At 35.3% G+C, this 20,406-nt stretch overlaps 1 protein-coding gene across 1 annotated transcript in view; it reads right to left on the bottom strand.

Moving 5' to 3' along the window:
- Window positions 1-335: 335 nt before the first annotated feature.
- The window catches only part of LOC150101194 (RING finger protein 11-like), a 52,944-nt gene continuing 32,873 nt past the window's right edge, over window positions 336-20,406 (bottom strand). Inside the window, exon 3 of the mRNA XM_090401117.1 lies at window positions 336-1,742. Within this exon, the coding sequence (XP_090257243.1) occupies window positions 1,571-1,742 (172 nt within the window). The 3' untranslated portion in view covers window positions 336-1,570. The remainder of the gene's footprint in view (window positions 1,743-20,406) is intronic.

Here is a 20,406-nt window from a genome sequence, read left to right as displayed (position 1 = left end):
GAGCTATAAGCAGAAGCTGTATTCGAGAGTTATTTGTATTTGCTTTTCTTACAAAAAAATTTTTTCCCAACTATTTATAATCAGCCCTCTTTACAATATTACAAATGCCAATCTTTCCAAGAATGATGATGCTCTATAATGACAAATAAGATAGAACTTGGAAATACTACAATGGATTTCATTATATGAAAAGTGTAGCATTTAGAGTAATTTATTTTTTTCAATAAGTTTAAGTAGACATGCAATTGATATATAAATTACTTTCATGCATTCTTTGTAATATTTATTTAAGCATAGTTATAATTACATCCAGCTTGCATAAAAGACAGTACTGGTACTTTTTTCTTTTGTGGAATTTATTAATAAATAGTCCTGTGTTAGCCATGTTTTGAATCACAATAGAATCCAATATATGGTGTACAGTATTTATTAACAGAATCTTAGCATAGTTGCGGTAACATATTTACAAACTACATCTGCTTATTATATAGGCATATTATGTGTCTGTATGTGTAGACAGTATACAAAGATAATTTTTTTTTACTCCTAATGCTATTTAATACAGAGTCTCTTATTCAAGTAGTATATAGAAAAGATTATTTAGAATGTGAAATTCCTCAGCATCATTATAAACTGGCAACTTATACTGCAGATGCATATGTGTATAATTATTGTTTCAAAATAGTTTAGTTTACCAAATCATAATTTACATAGAGCGGTATATATATATTGTAACAGAAAATACTGAAGCATAGACTAGAATTCATATCACCATAACATAATTACAAAATTCAACTGAAAAGAAATTAAAAAAAAAAAAACTAAATTGATCAACTGTTCATTTATATGCAGCATATAAAGAACTTATTCTGCAAACTTATTTTAAATATTAGCACTGAAGATTATAAACTAAACAAAATACTACACAAAAGTTAACTTCTACATTCAGGAAGTTATAAAAAATTATTACATTTGTTTGCAGGTTCATTAATGTGACATGTCTGTAAATGATCATAAAAGTACAGAGGTAAATGCAAATAAATTTTTAATATAGTGAATACATCAAAATAAAATGTGTCTTAAAAAAAGCTTCTACAATACATCTTTCCTTAAGTCAGCTACAATAAATCACAAAATATTTGTACACACACTTAACAGCAGAATTAGGTATGGAACTGCAAATGAATTACATTAATTGATCACAGTGAAGAAGAAAAGAAATCCAGCAATGTTAGCATGACTACAGTTAATATGGAATATTCATTTTCAGCCATGTAAATATTAAAACAAACTTTACATTTTCAAAGTTATATTCATGGCCTAAAGAAAATTAATTTTAAATGCAGTAGTACTTACTGTTAATTTGCGAATTTGACAATATTACATGAGTAACTCTGTACAACCCTAGACTAATCTGAGAGATAACAAGGGTAGTAATTTCATATTTCAATATACAATAATATTGCATGACTCTTATGAGTATATGTCTGACTGGTCACAGCTCATAATTCAGAAGGTCATAATGACCCATTTTATACAATTATTTGATCATATTACATTTCATATTATATCAGTTGGTTTGGTATGTTGTCAACAGGGCAGCATCTACAGGTTCCATACAAGATGGACATGTAAAAGATCTCATTAGCCAGTCATCTATACAATCTGTATGATAGATGTGCATGCAAGGCAGGAAACGAATAGGGTCACCTATCATAAATTCTCCCATACATATCACACACCTGAAAAATAAAGGTAAAGACTATGTATTACATCAATTTTTATATTATTATGAATGACAGAATTACATAAAAATAAACTTTTTTGCCTTAGGGCACAGGAGAGAGAGAGAGAGACTAAAATTGCATATAAATTTCTACTCTCCCCCCCTTCTATATACACTTGAGAAAATCTTCCTTGGATTCATCTTTTAAACTCCTCTCAACAATTCTATTTTAAATATTATTATGCAGGCCCTCCATGGAGCCAGAAGACTCATTGTGGGAAGGCCCATCCTAGATAACACAAACTCTATCATACTACTGCTCAAATTCATTCACCGTTCATGCTCTGACCACATTATCCAGTAATGCATTCCATGGTTCAACCGCCCCGTTTGCAAAGAAACCACTCCTCACAATCTTGTTCATGACTTACTTTTGCAATTCCCAGGGATGACCTTGTCTCACTCCTTCCCATTTTTCTGCCTATGAAAGAGCTCCCACAGTATCAACCATGGTATGTAACTACTTCTCCACAGTTTAAATGTCTCAATCATATCGCCTCTCTTTCTTTGCAAATTTTGCTGTCCACATTCCCTCAGTCTATCATCATAACTAACATTGTACAGTCCTGATATCATTTTTGTTAACTGCTTCTGTACTCTTTCCAAGGTTAATCATCCCCTTCAAATCCTGAGGACCAAATCTAAGCACAACTGTTCAAGTATGGACTAATCAGAGCTTTATACAATGAAATCACAAATCTTCTATCTCTGCTGGTGAGTATCCTTCTCAGTATTGCAACAATCCTCTGGGCTACCTTCATGACTTTTGTAATATGTCTCCTGAACTTCATCACCCTTGCCTCCCCACTTCCTCCAACAGAGTATGCAGCTGATCAATATATCTCAAATTTCAATACTTTAAATTAGTTTAATTAAATTGATGCCCCCTTCATTTGTCTATCTGTCCAGCTTATTTAAATCTTCCTGAAGTGTGTACTAATCTACCAAGTCTGTACTAATCAGCTGCAAACAAATGAATATTTTCATGTAATCCATTGACAATGTCATTAAAATAAAAGTTAAACAATGTGGGTCTCAGTAATTGAGCCCTGTGGGCCCCTACTTGTGGCTTTCTGCTTCCTTGATATTGCTCCCCCATATGCTACTCTCTGATATCTGACAAACGGTCAATCCCCAATCCAATTCACCAAACTGAATAAATCAAAGTGCTGTAACTTAAATATCAGCTTATGTGGCACTCTGTCAAATGTCTTTGTAAAATTCAAAAAATGGCAGCATACACACAGGGCTGGCGGAAGTGGGCGCCGCTACCGGGGCACGGTTCATAAGTTCATTTTTAAGAAACAAAATTTTTATCATAAAAACAAAAAATTCTTAGAATGATCAATATTAAAATAAATAAGACCAAAAAAACCAAATAAAAATTTAAAAAAATTGCATATTGTCGCCTATTTGATCAGCTGGCTGTTTACAATTTTGCAGTGAGAGCAGGCTAAATGCTTGCCTGCAGAATGTTGTGTCTACTGCAGTCTATCTAAAGTGAAACGGTGAACTGTTTTTATGCGTAGAAACGAATTTTTGTACAAAACATTTGTTGCTAGTTAATTAACCAATCATATGGAACGCATCTTAGTAACTACTGACAGTAGTGCAGTGCGGAATATTATTTCGTCTCTGTGTCACGTTGTGTAATAATTTCTTGTGGGTATAAAATAGAAATGGAATGAAAAATTTAAAAAAAAGTTATCCGGTGCACAAAATCGTAAGCGTCATGCTGCAAAAGAAGCAGATATTAAGAAACAAACTGGGGCTCTTAATAAATTTGTTAAAATATTAAAATATTCTGATGCAGATTGTAACCAACTCGATACATCAGAAATCAGAGTTGAAGAGCCATGCACACCATCCAGTTTGCATGAAGTACTATTGCAACTATTGAACAAGATAACGAGATGCATGATTTAAGTGAAAAACAGTTAGGAGAAGATTTAGTTGTAGTTGACCACAAAACTAACACATTGTTAGTCTCTGTAAATTTAGAAGATCCAGGTGAATGGGGAAATATTGATGAAAAATTATGAGTTGTTTTTATTGAAATGGGGCCTGTTCAAAAGAAAACTATAATATATCCCAGAGATATATATGGTCGTAAATTTGGTGCCACGTATTATAATAGAAAAATGGAAAACGGGGAGCTCGTGCCAAGAACATGGCTCATTTATTCCGAAACTTTAAATTCTGTTTTTTGCTTTTGCTGCAAACGTTTTGCACCTACTGAATCAAGTAGTCTTGTAGAAGGTTATAACGATTGGAGAAATGTAAGTACAACTTTGCATAGACATGAGACTAGTTTAACTCACATGAAAAATTTCTTAAAATGGAAGGAACTTGATAAAAATTTAAAACACAAAACTACTATTGATTGACAGACTCAAAGCATGTATGAAATGGAAAAGAAACATTGGACGAGTGTTTTAGAACTCTTGATTGAAATTATAAAATTCCTTGGTAGCAAAAATTTAGCTTTTCGCGGATCTGATAAATTATATGAAAGGAATAATGGCAATTTTTTAAAATTAGTCGAACTGTTTGCGAAGTTTGATCCCGTTATGGAAAATCATGTTGAAAGGGCCCTACAATGAAACAATAGAGTACACTATTTGAGTAAAGACAGTCAAAATGAAATATTGGAAACTTTAAGTAACGCAATCAGGGATACAATTTTATTATCAATTCGAAAATCTAAATATTATTCCATAATTTTAGACTGCACATCTGATGCAAGTAAAACAGAACAAATGACCATTATTATTTGCTTTTGTTTCCTGTGACAATGGAATTGTCAAGATCAGGGAAAACCTTTTAGGTTTTGCAGATATATCAGATTCCACAGGAAGCGATTTATGCGCAACAATAATGGAACAACTGGAAAAATGGATCATTCCCATTGAAGACATGCGAGGTCAAGGGTATGACAATGGGGCAAATATGAAAGGGAAAAAATATGGGCTCCAAAATTTGCTTTCGAACAAAAATCCTCGAGCTTTTTATGTGCCATGTGCAACTCATACTCTAAATTTAATCATTAATGATGCAGCCAAAGTGAATGCAGATACAATTAGTTTCTTTGCAATTATTCAAGAAATATAAAATTTCTTTTCATTCTCTTACAAACGTTGGGCAATCCTTTTGAAGTTTATAAAAAAATTAACATCGAAACAGCCATCAGAAACGCGATGAGAAAGTAAAATTAATGCAATCTGCCCTCTGCGATATCAGTTAGGGGAAATTTACAATGCACTTTTTGAAATTTTAAATAATGAAAATTTTAGTAAAGAAACTCGGCATGAAGCACAAACATTATGTGCTAAAATAAAGGACTACAAATTTATTTGCTCTCTTATAACTTGGCATGATTTACTTAACAGAATAAACCCTGTGAGTAAAATGCTCGAAGACAAAAATATGAACATTACACTTGCTTTAGAATCTATCGAAAACTTTAAAATATTCTTACAAGAGTATTGATCAGATACAAATTTTAAAGAAGTTCTAAAAACGGCAAAAGAACTGAGTGAAGAGGTGGATGGAGAACAAGAAATTAAAATACGCATGGAAGTTCGACGACGAAAGTTCCCATACGACAATTTGACTACGAGCATCATGACGAAACAGCACAATCGCCAGAAGATAAATTTAGAGTGAATGTGTTTTATACACTTCTAGACATTGCAATGTGTTCGTTAATAGGATGTTTTGAACAACTAAAAACATATTATGATAATTTCAATTTCTTGTATAGATTACTACAAATTAATAACGAAGATTTACGAAAAAATTGTGACGATTTAGAGATTCTCTTATAGGACAGCAACAATAAAGACGTAAATGCAATAGAACTATATGATGAGTTATGTGCTTTCCAGGATATTTTTTGGAAGGATAATTTAAATATTCATATATTTAAATTCAAACAAAACCCTTTCGATATTCTTAATTTTATTGTGTCCAATAATTTATTTTTCCCTAACTTTTCAATTGTTTTAAGAATACTATTAACCTTACCTGTTAGTGTAGCGAGTGGTGATCTTTCCTTTTCCAAGTTGAAACTGATTAAAACCTACTTTAGAACAAGTATGTCACAAAAAAGTCTTGTTAGTTTGCCGTTAATAGCTATTGAAAATGATATATGTGTGGAATTAGATGTTAAGACCATTATTTCTAATTTTGTGAATATGAAATCAAAAACCCTAAAATTTTAATAAAAAAATTTCAAGTATATTTATGTAATTTAATTTATTTTCTGTTATTCTGTAAAGATGTTTTTTTTGAATACTTATATTAAATGTTCTAATTATTTCTGAATTCTTTTCTTATTTTCTCATCTATCTTGAGTTTCTTTTATTTTCCTAAAAGATAGTTCCACTTATAAAAATTATTAAACATTTTTTATAAGTTTTACAACTTACTAAGAATTTACTAACTTGTAAAATGCAAGAATTTTTAAACTTTAGCTCAAATAAATTTTAACTTTAATTAAAATTCATTTTAATTTTGTTAGCAATTCAGGTCGGTGAGAAGGCTATAATCCCTGTATCATTATATTCAACGATCAAGGTGGCTTTATCAAAATTTGCTTTAGCGTTTGAGAATTTTTTGAATATTCGGGTTTTTAACACCCACGGTTCATTACATTTAGCGAACCAACGTGTGTCTGTTCTGTCAAAATTTATTTAAGAAATTTCAAATAATTTAAATTTTTATTATCGTAAAAGAACCACACACACCTGGATTGGTACAGGGGCGCTTAGATAGAAATTGCATGCGGGCGGCAAAGACACTCTCAATATGCAATGGCACTCTCTTACCTTCCTTCCACTCCTTGATCACTTTTCCCACAGTCTGACTCTCAATGAAAAGCCAAGTCAATGTCAGTTCTTTAGTGCACTCCCTCAAAACCTGTAGTGAAATCCCATCTAGTAACATCGCTTTATTGATATCCAGAGTACTCAGTACTTGAAACACATTCTCTTCTTACACTTCCAAACCTTGAACCATCCCTATCACTCTAATATTAACATCTACTTCACCAGAAGGAAATATCCTAATAAAGTATTAATTAAACAACTCCACTATGTTCTTCACAGCAGTCACTCTATTCTCATCTTTGTCTAACAATGTCAATCTTCCACAATCATTCCTCCTCATGCTGGCCACATTAACAAAAGAATTCCTTATGATTTTCCTTGGATCTAAGGGCCAATCTCTTTTCATATTCAAGTTCTGCCTTCCTTACCATACTAGTCATTCTCCTGGCCTGAGCCATATTATTCATGCATCTGCTCTCTACCTCTCTCTCTCCTTATTGTTCTTTGATAACCTTTTTCACCTGCAGTTCCCATTTGTGTTTGTCATCTGCTTTACACCAAATTGTGTTCTCTGTTTCACTTGTCTCTGCTGCTAATAAATATTTCTTCACAAGTTCCATGTGCTGATGATGTCTCACCTTTCCATTTCCTCATCCACTGAAATGGGCCAAGCTGATATCTAAGATTATTATAATCACCTGTCTTATAATTCCACATAAATTCTTTTCTCTTTGCTAATCCTACGTCTTCCATCCAAGTCAAAACCAGATTTAGCCGGCCGAGTGGTTAGCATATCCACTCTCCAGCCAAAAGGCTATGGGTTCGAATCCTGCTGTGGGCATGGATGTCTGTGGAAATGCTAGTGGTGGTGGGCGGGAGATGGCGTTGGTGTAGTTCCAGTTAGTGGTAGAGACAGAGAGTTGTGGAGTAAGCCCTCCCTTGATGAGTCTTGGACTCCCTGGAAATGTCACATAATAATAATAATAATATTATCATGCTCTCCATTCAGGGACAGGGATGCCATCTCAGTTACAATCAGATCCCCTGATGCTATGATCAAATCCAAAACTTTTGAACTTCGTGTTTCTTGGATCATTGAATCTCTATACGATCACCCCTCTTATTACTGCATTCCTTCTTGCTCACTTGCATCTCCCATTCTCTCTCTCTCCCACTTACCTACCTTCCTGTCATCTCTCCGTCTCTAGCTCCTGCACTGTCTCGGCTTCTTCTCATTTCCTCTCTTTCCCTGGTTCTCCTATTCTCTTCCCTTCTATCATTCCCATAACTCCCTTTCACACCTACTCTCATTCGCTTTGCATCCATCCATTCTTTCCAGTCTCCTAATCTCTTTTTTCACACTTCATAACTCCTTCCTCATACATACTACTCCTTTCCATGCACCTCTCTCTCTTGACATTCAGTCTCTCAATCAACACTAATAACATCATCTTCCAAACCTACTACACACCCTAACTTTATATCCTTATTTATATGCTGCACATCTTCCTTACTCTTGATCATGCTCCTTGTCTCTCCTGGTTGGCATTCACTAAATGTGAACATGCCACAGGCACTGCATACTACAAAATCCTGTAGTATGCTGTGTAAAATTTTGGGTAAATCATTTGAGCTAGACTATAAAATTAATTTAGGTAATATTTTTGCAATTATTAAGTAGCTCAAATTCATTAATTTTCTTAGAAGTATAAGTGGAGACACTTAAAAAATAAAATGCAAAATGTATAACATCGGTGTGGTTGTTTGGGTAATTTGTTATGAAAGGAACCTATCAATGTTTTCGGACAGTTGGAGGTTGTGGTCCACGGAACAAATAGTGTGTGGAAGACAATTCCAGAGGAGAGGTTAGTGGAATGTGAGAGAGATTTATTATTATTTTTTTTTTGGTGTGTGTGTGTGGGAGGGGGGGGGTGATAAGTTATGGTATGAAGTTTGAGTGTGAATGGATGTTGTTACAAGATGAAGGAAAAATTAGTAGAATAATGAAAGTTTGCAGATAGAACCCATAAAAATATCCTACCAAAAAAGGAAAAAGACAAAAATGTGACAACTGGAAGGTGTGTGTGTGTGTGTGTGTGTGTGTGTGTGTGTGTGTGTGTGTGTGTGTGTGTGTGTGTGTGTGTGTGTGTGTGTGTGTGTGTGTGTGTGTGTGTGTGTGAGAGTGAGTGAGTGAGTGAGTGAGTGAGTGAGGAATTATGTCAACTTTTTTGGAGGGCTGAAGAGGCTATTGATGTGATTTATTTGTGCTGCATTATTTGCTTCTCTAATTCAGATGATCATCCTGGCATCTCTAACCAAAATTATTATTTATTGTTTCTACCCTTCTGATCCAAAGTAACTAAAATAATCCCGGTTAGAATGATGCCCTTCATTCCCCACTCCACGAATCCTATCAAGCCCTGGTTATCCACCAAGTGTGCAAAAACAATCCAAGATAAAAATTCACCATATGTTAAATGGCTTGGATCTAAAAACCCCACTGTAGTGTAAGTTATAATACATTTATAGCATATAATAACTACAAAAAAAATTGGACAAATTTACTGCAGCGTTACTAAGGACCAAATGTAAGGAACTTGTCTCATGGTCAAACAGAAGTTGAACCTTCTGGCTCCTTGCTAAGGGTGTTTAGGCATAACTTCCACCCACTCTTTCTCCACCCCCTCACATCCTGATGATAATTTGGTAATAACATCACTTAAAGACAAGACAGACCTCTTAGCATTGTCCTTATCTCCAGTTCTTGTATAGACCATATCAAAGAAAATATCCTCCCAGTAACCCACAAACTGCTCATAGCGTGCTTCCTCAGATTTTTAACCAGGAGTACATAAAAAAAGTCCTCAAAACTTCTTGCTACCAATAAGTCCCATACATATTCTCCCATTATGTTAAAAACTGGTGTTCCAGAATTAATACCAATCCTCCTGTATTGCCTATACAAGCTATCATACTCATCTGCCAACAGTCTGGAAACAAACCTTTATCTAGCCCCCCCCCCCAAAAGGGGAGATAAGTCAGACATTGACTTACCATTCCATTACTTTAGAGAGTAATGAAGAAGGAGGTTACTGATGGCTTAGTTCTTCACTACGTGGGGGACTAAAAAATTAATTAGTAATCACTAACGTGGATCTCGGCAAATCTCTTACCCACTTGTACGAGTCATGGAAAAGTTTGGAGAAACTCCATTAGTTGCTCTTGATATTTCCAAAACATGACTGAGTCTGGCATCATGGCCTTCTTACTAAGCTATTATCCAATTGCCATCCTCCTACCATTTGTGCTAGCTTCCTCCCTAGTCATTTCATCGCATGTCATAGTGGATGCACCATTTTGCCCACGTTGCATTCCTTCAGAATCTTCACTGTTGTAAGACTATCATTAAGCAACACGTCAAGGGCATGATTAAAATGATGGTCGACTATGAAAGAGTTGACCATCACTCCATGGTCAACTCTTACATAGTCCTGAAAATATATGGGAATATGTCATCCAATCCCACACCATATCGATATCTAGCCTATGCAACTGTATACACCTGGTCTTTTCACCTCTAGTCCCTTATAGCATTTGTCTCTCTTCTAAGTGCTGCACAGCATGACAAAGTCCTCATTAGATAATTCTACTGCCATTGCTAATGAGCATTTTGTCAGTTGTACTTTATGCTGTGCATCACTCAGAAGAGAGAGATAAGTGCTATAAGGGACTAGAGGTGAAATGTGACAAGGTGTATGAGACACAGAGTAGGCCAGATGTCAAGAATGTGGAATTGAATGATATATTGCAACATATTTTATGGATTATGCAAGAGTTGACCATGAAATGATGGTTAACTTTTGAACATCATTCCAATCATGCTAACATTTCCTCTTGCTTACAACGTGGTACAAGAATTAACTAAAAATTCACATGTGTGCCACAGTAATTAAATTTTAATCATATGTAGATATTTAGTCTTAAGTGTCTTAAGACATCATCAGTATAGTTATTACAAACAATGCTAGGAATTACATTCAAAGGAACTAGTGTGCATGCTTACATTGGATTCCTTCTATGTGTACAGTAGCATGTTTGAGGACTAAAATATTCAGCTGTAAATTAAAATTAAATTAAAATATATCTAAGAAATTTATTTTATACATGAATACGTCACAGGTTCCACTACATAATATGGTACAAGAATTCCCATGGGACTTCCTTTCGTCAGACTGGCAGTCTCCTTTTATTTCCAATTTTTCTAGTCTTATAATAGTCATTTCTTTATGCTCTGTCAATCTGATTTCCTTGTAGCTCATCATTCCTTTATATTCACAGAAGTTGATTACAGAAATCTTCATAATTGTTATTATTACACCATCCATGGAGTCAACAGACTCATCACAGTAGGTTCATTCAACTGACAACATATTTATCATATAGAATCTTAAAATCCTTAACACTCCTTGCATTAACAACACATTCTGGTGATGTGTTCCATTCACTGATAATTCTTCAAGTAAAAAACTACTCCTCACACCCCCTCTTCACCACACTTTTACATAACTTCCAGAATGACCTCTGGTTCTTCCCCTCTGACTTTCTACTCTTTTTATAATCTCCTCTGGATTAATCTGATAAAATCCTCTCACTAACTTAAATGTCTCTTATCATATCACCTCTCTTCCTCATATCCATCAAACTCTGCAATCCACATTTCTTCAACCTCTCTCCACAGCCAGCATTCCAAAGTCCTGACATTGTCTTAGCCACTCGCCTCTGGACTCTTTCTAATGTCTCCACATCACAATGAAAACCAGGTGACCAGATCTGAGCACAATAGTCCAAGTGTGGTCTGACCAGTGCCTTTTACAGCGGTACAACCACTCCCTTATCCTTACATGTTAGAGTACTTCTTATCATAGCAGCACTACGATATGCAGCCATTGCAACACTAGCAATATGCCCTCTAAACTTCAGTCTACTGTCAACCACCACTCCTAAATCTCTAATCTCATCCATTTCCTGCAGTGCAGCACCATTGATATAGTACACAGCCTTATATTTCTGGACTCCAAAATGCAACACCTTGCACTTATTGATATTAAAACTACAACCCCACTCTTTTGTCCAAGTAAAAAGTATATTCAAATCTTCCTGAAGGGAATTAACATCAGCAGTGCTACTCATAATTCTTCCCAACTTTGCATCATCAGCAAACAAATAACTGAAGATCCCCAGTCAGCCCTCATGAGATATTGTTTACAAACAAGTTAAACAGCAAGGGGCCCAAGAGCAGAACCTTGGCATGGCACTGGTTACCCTCCTTTTGAGACACTGCTGCATCATACACAACCTCTGATATCGTTACTATCTATTCTTGTCCTCTGCAGCCTGTACATCAACTTATCATGTAGTAATCTATCAAAAGCTTTTGCAAAGTCTAAGAATATCACTGTATATGATTCTCCCTTATCTAATGCACTTGTCACTTATCATAAAATGCAAGTAAATTACTAAAACAGGACCTACCCTTTACAAATCCATGCCGACCATCATAAAGAATGCTATGTACATCAACCCAATTCTGTATTCTATTCCTTACCAATCTCTCGAACACCTTGACCACAACTGCAGTCATACAGACTGGCCTAGTTGGAGACTTGTCTTAGAATCATGAATGGTACTATTTTGCTTTCTTTCCACTCCTTAGGAACCCTACAAACTGCAAGACTTTCATTAAATAACCAGGTCAAGGGCATAGCCAACTGTGGTGCACATTCCTTAAGAATATGTGGTGATATGTCATCCATTCCCTGTGTTGGGTTAGATGTGAATAGCCTTATTCACATCTAACCCAACCATCATCTAATACACCTGTTTCTTTCACTTCCAATTCTCCTAATGCTTGCCTCTCTTCTATATATTGTACCAGATCATTTACACCAGCATGATATATGCTAATAAAGTGCTCATTCAATAATTCCACTATATCCTTTGCAGCTGTTAGTCTGCTGCCATGACTATCCACCAATGTTAATCTGTCATAATTATTCTTCCTCTTGCTTGCCACGTAGCAGAAAAATTCCCTTGAGTTAACCTTGGCCTGACCAGCCAATTTCCTCTCATACTACACCTTTTCTTTCTTTACCATGCTCATCACCTTTCTAGCCTACACTTTATACTCTTCATGATCTGATCATCATGAACTGTCTTGTACCTTCTCCATAACATTTTCTTTTCCAACACAGCTTGCTTGATTTCACTGTTCATCCATTTCACTCCTACTCTATTTACTCGCTTAACCCTTGGCATGCAGTCATACATTGACTTTGTCTGATACTACCTTGTGAGTTTCCATGCATTGTCAACATCTTTTCCACTCAGCTCATCTACACAATGAGCTACAGAGTTTTCTATAATCACTTGCTTTATACTTCCACATGTATCCATTTTTGGCAGTGACCTTTCTTGTTTCATCACTTCTCAAACAAGTACGTGATGATCACTCTCTCCAACTGGCAGCAGTGTCAACACTTCATTAACAACTACATCTTGTGAAGTTATCACCAAATCCAAAACAGTAAAGCCTCTAGTTGCTTCAATCATATGCTGCTTAAGATACTTATCGCTCAGAAATTCCACAAACTTGCTCTCCTTGTTCCCACACACTATCTCATCCTTCCAGTCTGTATTCCTGTAATTAAAGTCTCCCATCAGGATCACCTTCTTTTAAACATGCCCAACTAAATTGCCTAAAAATTTCACAATCAGTATTGTCTGTATTCCCTGGCCTATAACAGCATCCTATCAGATATATACTAACCTGTTTATTTCAACTTTGCACCACACAGATTCAAAATCTGTGCATGCACTACCAACTTCCACACTTTGTGGACACAATTCCTCTGCAATCATTAACAGCACTCCCCCCCCCCTCTTCTCACATTTCTTTCCTTCCAGAAAATTATATATCCTTCTAATTCTATTCCCGACATCACATCCTCCTCAGACAACCAAGTTTCAATTATTTTTGTGCATACGATCTCAATCAATGCAACAAACTCAGCTCTCTTGTTTTGAATACTCCTTACATTTGTGTATAAACATAACAATTGCTGTATGTTTGAGGCCATTCTACCAGCACCAACATTCCCTATTCTAGCTGATATACTAAATCTCTCTCTTTGGTTTGACCACTCCCGTTTCCCTGATCCTGACTGTGATTTCCATTCCTACCTGTCTCATCCTCACCTTTATGCATTCCATCATCTTGTGCTGCAGAAACCACATCTTCAAACTCATATCCATCTTCCTCCTGCCATACAATCTGTTGATTTGTGCTATTCTGTTTCACAGGTAGACTCGGATCATTTGCTACATTAACTTCTTGACTCTGTGCCTTCTCAGAAAACAATATCCTTTCTAAATGCCCAACACCAAACCCATTCAAATGTAATTTGAATCTGAAGATTCTGGTTATAACACCAGGGAAATATCAGCAATAAGTCAATAAATAACTATTTATTTATCTTTCTGTGTTCTGATATATTACTGTCAAAATTAGTCAACATGCAGAGTTTGGTAGATAGAAGGAGAGGTGATATGATTGGGACTTTTAAACTGTTGAGAGGTAGTTACAGGGGGAAGGAGTGAGGACAAGAGGCCATCCCTGGAAGTTATGAAAGGAGGGGTAGTTTCTTTGCACGGAGGGTGGTTGAACCATGGAATGCATTGCCTGACAGAGTGGTGAGAGCACAAACGGTCAGCAAGTTCAAGGAGTGGTTCGTATGAGGGTCTGTATTTTCTAGGGTGGGTCTCCCATGATGAGTCTTGTGACTCCATGGAGGCTTAAATCATCATCATAATAATACATCTTGTTTCCCTTTTTTTAATAGGTGGATACAATGAGAGTTCTACTCCGGTCATTAGACTTTTAACCATGCTCTGTGGATTGTGAAAAGCAGCCACTGTGAAACTTTTATACTTTTATCTTGGAGCATTTCTAGTTTAATATCATATACTCTGGCTACCTTCCTACATATCCCTATTTTGATGGTGCAACTGTGCATGTCATCATAAATAATTTCATTGACACTACTGATCAAAAAAGAAGGAAAGAAATAATACTCGCATCAAGTTCACTATTGAATGTGAATCTAACAACTTTTCAGATACTTTAATACATCATAACACTGCTGGTAATATTGAATTTTTTGTTCACAGGAAGCCATCCTTTATAGGCAGATATAACCATGCATATTCACATCATCATCCTTCACAAAAAAATAGGTATTATCAAAAAGCCTTGTGCTCGAGCATGCACAATTTTATTCTGAGTCTCTTCTATTAGAAGAATTAAATAAAATAAAAGTTACTTCATTACTTAAATGATACAGCGAGAACTTGATACAGAAAATATTTGTTAATTATCATCCCTCTTCCAGATTGCAATCTGATGTTAAAAGGATCAGCATACTCTACCTTAAAGGAACATCATTTGAATGTAGAGCAAGGACCCCTGACAGATATAATTTGCATACCACCCTCAAACCAGCCTGGAAGTTATCTTTCTTACTGCCTATCAAAGATGCATTATCATCCTGGTGTTTATCAAACACCCTGTTCTTGTCATCTTTGCTACTCTGGACAGATTAACTGCTCTGCTACTATTAGAATGCAAGAACATCAAGATTATAAAAGATTTTTGGAATCTGAAGGTTCAAACCTTGCTTCTCATCACATTGACACTAGCCACAGAGTTCACTTAAACTATACCAAGATGCTACACTACACTAGGTTCACATCTGATCATCTGTTTTTCGAACTGTGTGAAGCTCTATGCCACCATCTAAATTCGACAGACCGTATGCCTATCTGTAAGTTCTGGGAAGTGACTACTTCTAACTGTTTATAATTTTTTAAATTAATTAATCATCATCATCCTTTCAGGGATTTAGGACCAGTGGCCTGTTCTGCTCTCATTCCATCTTTTTCTTGGTCATCCCTGACTTCTACATCCTCCAGCTGGGTAGTATTGGAGTATTATTTTGGGTGGTCTTGAACTGTTCATTCTTTCTATATGTTCAATCCACATATCTCTGTGCTGCTTTTTTTTTTTTTTTTTTTTTTGTTTGTCCCAGAGTATAGCCTGCTGTCATTCAGGAATTTCATTTCTCCAGTTTCTATTCTTTTTCCTGCAGTTTTTATAGTCCATAATTCACTTCCATACAGTAGAGAAAGTTTTGTCAAAACTTTATAAACTGAAACTTGGTTAAGTTTGGAAATATTATTGATCATTCCTGTTATCTTTAGAAAGCTTGAAATTTTGATATTAATGTCAGCTTCTTTTGTATATGATACAGCACATCCAAGGTATATAAAGCAATTGATTTGTTCTAAAATTTTATTTTCAATCATTATTTTGCTTCTGACTGGAGATGGTCCATTAAAAGCCATGATTTTAATTTGATCTGTTGATATTTGCATTCAAAGTTTTTTTAGCAATTACGATTAAGGAGTATATTTATCTTTGGAGTTCATCTTCTCTTCTTGCTATGATTATCTGGTCATCTGCAAACAAAAGGGTATTAAGCATAGTTTCACAGTTCAGTTTAAATGCTGGTTTTATATTTTTCTTCTATTTCTTTACTATTTCATCTGCACAAATATTTAAATAAGAATGGTGACACTGGACATCCTTGATGAACCCTTCTGTTAATTGATTTACATTCTGTAACTTTTTCACTGATGCTTACAGCTATTTGGTTGTTCTGATACATCAGTTATTGCAGCAAGCAGCTGATTTGGAATGCTTAGAAGCTTGAGTATGGTCCACAGTGTTTCTATATTGAATTCATAATATATTTCCATTAAGATTTTTAACGTAAAAAGCATGACTGTCCTTTTCAGAAGCTATTTTGTTCTTACTAAGTTTATCTTCTACATATACATGCATATAACTTATAACCAGTATTTAGAAGACTTATTCCTCTGTAGTCTTCACAATTGCACTTATTGTCTTTATTATATATTGAGATGATAATTGCCTTATTCCAATTTTCTGGGATTTTTCTTTGCTGCCAGATATTATTAAATAATTTGAAAGTCATTTGATGAATAGGATGCCTGCCTGATGGATTAGTATCTCCAAGAATCTCAAGGACCCATTTGTAATGCTTATAGCATCCAGAGCATGATGGCTGAACCCCAACACAAGAAAACCCTAACATAGAGAGGACTGTAGAGATGTGTTTAATGCAGTTCCAGTATAAAACACTTTATTACATATTAGTATATGTGTAAAAAATTTATTTTAATTTATATTTGTGTATAATTATATATTTATTTTTTATTTATTTAAATATTTATAAAATTTATATTTTTATTTATAAAAATATATATTTTTATGTGTATAATTATATATTTATCCCCCTCACCAAAGTCCTGCTATGCTGCCTCACTGTGGCGGAGGGGTGGCCCTGGGTGGGATGGGTGAAGCACGTCAGGAGTATCATTACTCCTGGTATGGCCTCCAAAGGCGTGAAGGTCATCCCACTATGCCCAGTTAAATGTTAGCAGGTGAAAACAAAAAAGGAGATTGGCACCATCTGTCTTAATTTACTGCCCATTAGACATTCATGGCAAAGGATTTAACACAGCACACCATGCCAGCTTGGACGTCACCCGGTTCAACAAGGTCCGCATTGCCATTTGGTAGCAGTACCAGGGATGGCAATGAGAAGTTAGCGAGTGGCGCTACAATCACCACTATCACTGACAAAAAAAAAAATGGAAAAACTGGATCCAGATTCAGACTCCGCAACCATTTAATGACCGGAACTTGGAATATTAGGACTCTACTACAATGAGGTCAACTCAAATTACTACAGCACGAACTAAAAAGATATGAATGGACTGTTATGAGACTTTGTGAAATTCGATAGCCCAAAACAGGAGAGCTAACAACAGATGAAGGACATTTGCTTCTTTATCTGGATGTGACTGCAGCAGTAAAGAAGGTGTCGGTTTTTTGATACACAAATCATCACGAAATTCAGTCCTATCAATAGCAGAATTGCTCTAGTCCACCTAAGAGGAAAACCACTCAATATCACCATCATACAGGTGTATGCCCCAACCACAGGCTACGAGGACTCCGAAGTAGAAGCGTTTTATGGTCAACTTAATGCATCAATCACCAGAGCGAATAGAAAAGACCTTTTGATTGTACAGGACGATTGGAATGCCAAAATTGGAACAGACATCGGCAAGGATTATCTCCCATTTGTCGGACCGTATGGCTATGGGGAGACAAATGAAAGAGGTTTTGAATTGATCAATTTTCCTCACAAAATGAACTCGCTATTACTAACACTCTATTTCCCCATAAACCTTTCAGAAGATGGACATGGACTTCCCCTGATGGTAAAACATAACCAAATTGGCTTTATCCTTGTAAGCACAAGATTTAAAAACTCCATCAACATCACAAGAACCAGATCATTTCCTGGAGCCGACATTCACAGCGACCACAACATGGTCATCACAAATGTGAATATGAAAATGAAAAAAATATTACCTACAAAGTCAACTTGTAAAAGATATAATAGAAAAATTAAAAGATCCCCAAATAAATATAAATACAAATTAAAACAAATTTTTGACAGAAGCTTCAAGAAATATAATAATATCGAATCTAAAACCAAATACTTCTCACAAAAGATAATTGAGACAGCTGAAGAAATCCTTGGATACAAAAGGAAAATAAATAAACCATGGATAACCAAAAATATTTTGGACCTATGCGACGAAAGAAAATATTTGAAATCTCATATTAATAGCAGTGATAATACAGAACAGTATAAAAATATTACTAAGATTATTAAAAAAGAAATCAAACATGCTAGAAACTTATGGATATTAGATGAATGCAATAATATAGAAGAGGACTTAAATAAAAATAATTCTAAAAGTGCTTTTCAAATTATTAATAAGTTAACCAAACCTTTTACTGCAATTAATTGGAGCATAGAAGATGAAGATGGAACTCCTATCACGGACAACTAGAAAATAGTTGATAGATGGAAATGTTATGCAACCAAGCTTTTTCAAAAGGACCCTCAACTGACTGATATTTTGGGTGGAATTTTGCCAGGAGGTTCAGAGGAAGGAGATTACCCGATATTAAAAGAAGTCATTGCAGCAGTTAGCTCCTCAAAAATAGCAAAATCACCAGGAATTGATGGTGTTACAATGGAATTGATATGAGAAGGAGGTGACATCATCATAGACACCTTGCTAAATTTATTCCAGGACGTATGGAACACAGAAACTTGGCCTTCTGTCCTTGTACCTATTCCTAAAAAGGAAACAGATAAATGTAGCAACTACAGAACAATAAGTCTTATTAGTCATCCAAGCAAAATCCTGTTAAAAATACTATTGTCGAGAATTGAAAGGAAAATAGAAAGCAGACTATCAGATGAACAAACGGGTTTCCGGAAGTCCAGAAGTACAAGCTACCATATTTTTACAATACACATACTAGTGAAAAATACATAGAACATAACAAAATAATCTGTCACAACTTTTTAGACCTTCAAAAAGTTTTTGATTCAATATGGCATGAGGCATTATGGAAAATTTTAGAACATTATGGTATTGACAACAAAATCATTAGGATTATTAAATCTCTTTATTCCTCATCTGATATGAGAATTGAAATTAAAAATTACAGCAGTGAACTGTTCCGGGCAGAACTGTGAGGGGGGGGGGGAAGACAGGGATGCATCTTGTCTTCTCTTCTCTTTAACTGTTTTCTGGAATATGTCATAGATGAAGCTCTTAATGAATATGACACTGGAATAGTAGTTGGCAGACTAAGAATAAATAACTTACGTTTTGCAGACGATATCGATCTTCTGGCAGAAAGTGAAGTAGAATCACAAGAGATAACCAGCTACATTTTTGAAACATTAAAAAAATATGGATTATATATAAACCTACAAAAAACAAAAACAATGATAACCTCAAAATCAGACATTGAATTTTTAAGGATACAAATTGAAAATAAACAAATTGAGAATGTAAATAATCATTTATCTAGGAAACACGTCGAGTCAAGACGGCCGTTCAAAAACCAACATTAAATACCGAATTGCTAAGGCAACCGTGCCTTACAGAAGTTAAAACCATTGTGGGGAGATAACAGAATAGCAATCAGAACCAGACTAAGACTAATTGAAAACTTGGTGAATTCTATCCTCTTGTATGGTTGTGAGGCCTGGACTTTGAGGGAAGATGAGAGGAGAGTCCTGCCTTTTGAAATGAAAACTTACAGAAGACTTTTGAGAATTCCCTATACCGCTCACGAAACCAATGAAAATGTCCGAAAAATGATTGATTCAATAGACAGAAGAAGGGAAAATATTCTGACAGTCATCAGAAGAAGACAGATGAAATGGTTTGGACATGTAGAGAGGGCTAATGGCATTCCAAAGCAAGCACTAGAAGGAATCGTTCCGGGACCAAGGGTTAGGGGCCGACCTCGATTAAAATGGACTGATAACATCAAAAAATGGATGAATTCCTTCCTTTCTCAACTGACATCAAGATGATTGGAGGAGGCTAACAAAGAATATCACCTACCAGCCGTGAATGACCCAACAGTCCATTTAGGACTATGGGAGAGAAGATACATTTATTTTATTATATTTATTATTATTATTTTTTCACCAGAGGTCAGGCTAGAGTAAACGATTAATAATGCATTTAGATTTATCTTACTTA

Source organism: Typopeltis vanoorti, chromosome 12, assembly GCF_054136105.1.
Source record: "Typopeltis vanoorti isolate ZY-2024b chromosome 12, IOZ_Tvanoo_1.0, whole genome shotgun sequence".
Taxonomy (NCBI): domain Eukaryota; kingdom Metazoa; phylum Arthropoda; class Arachnida; order Uropygi; family Thelyphonidae; genus Typopeltis; species Typopeltis vanoorti.
Note: the sequence above shows the minus strand (reverse complement) of the source record. Positions and strands in the feature narration are given on the sequence as shown.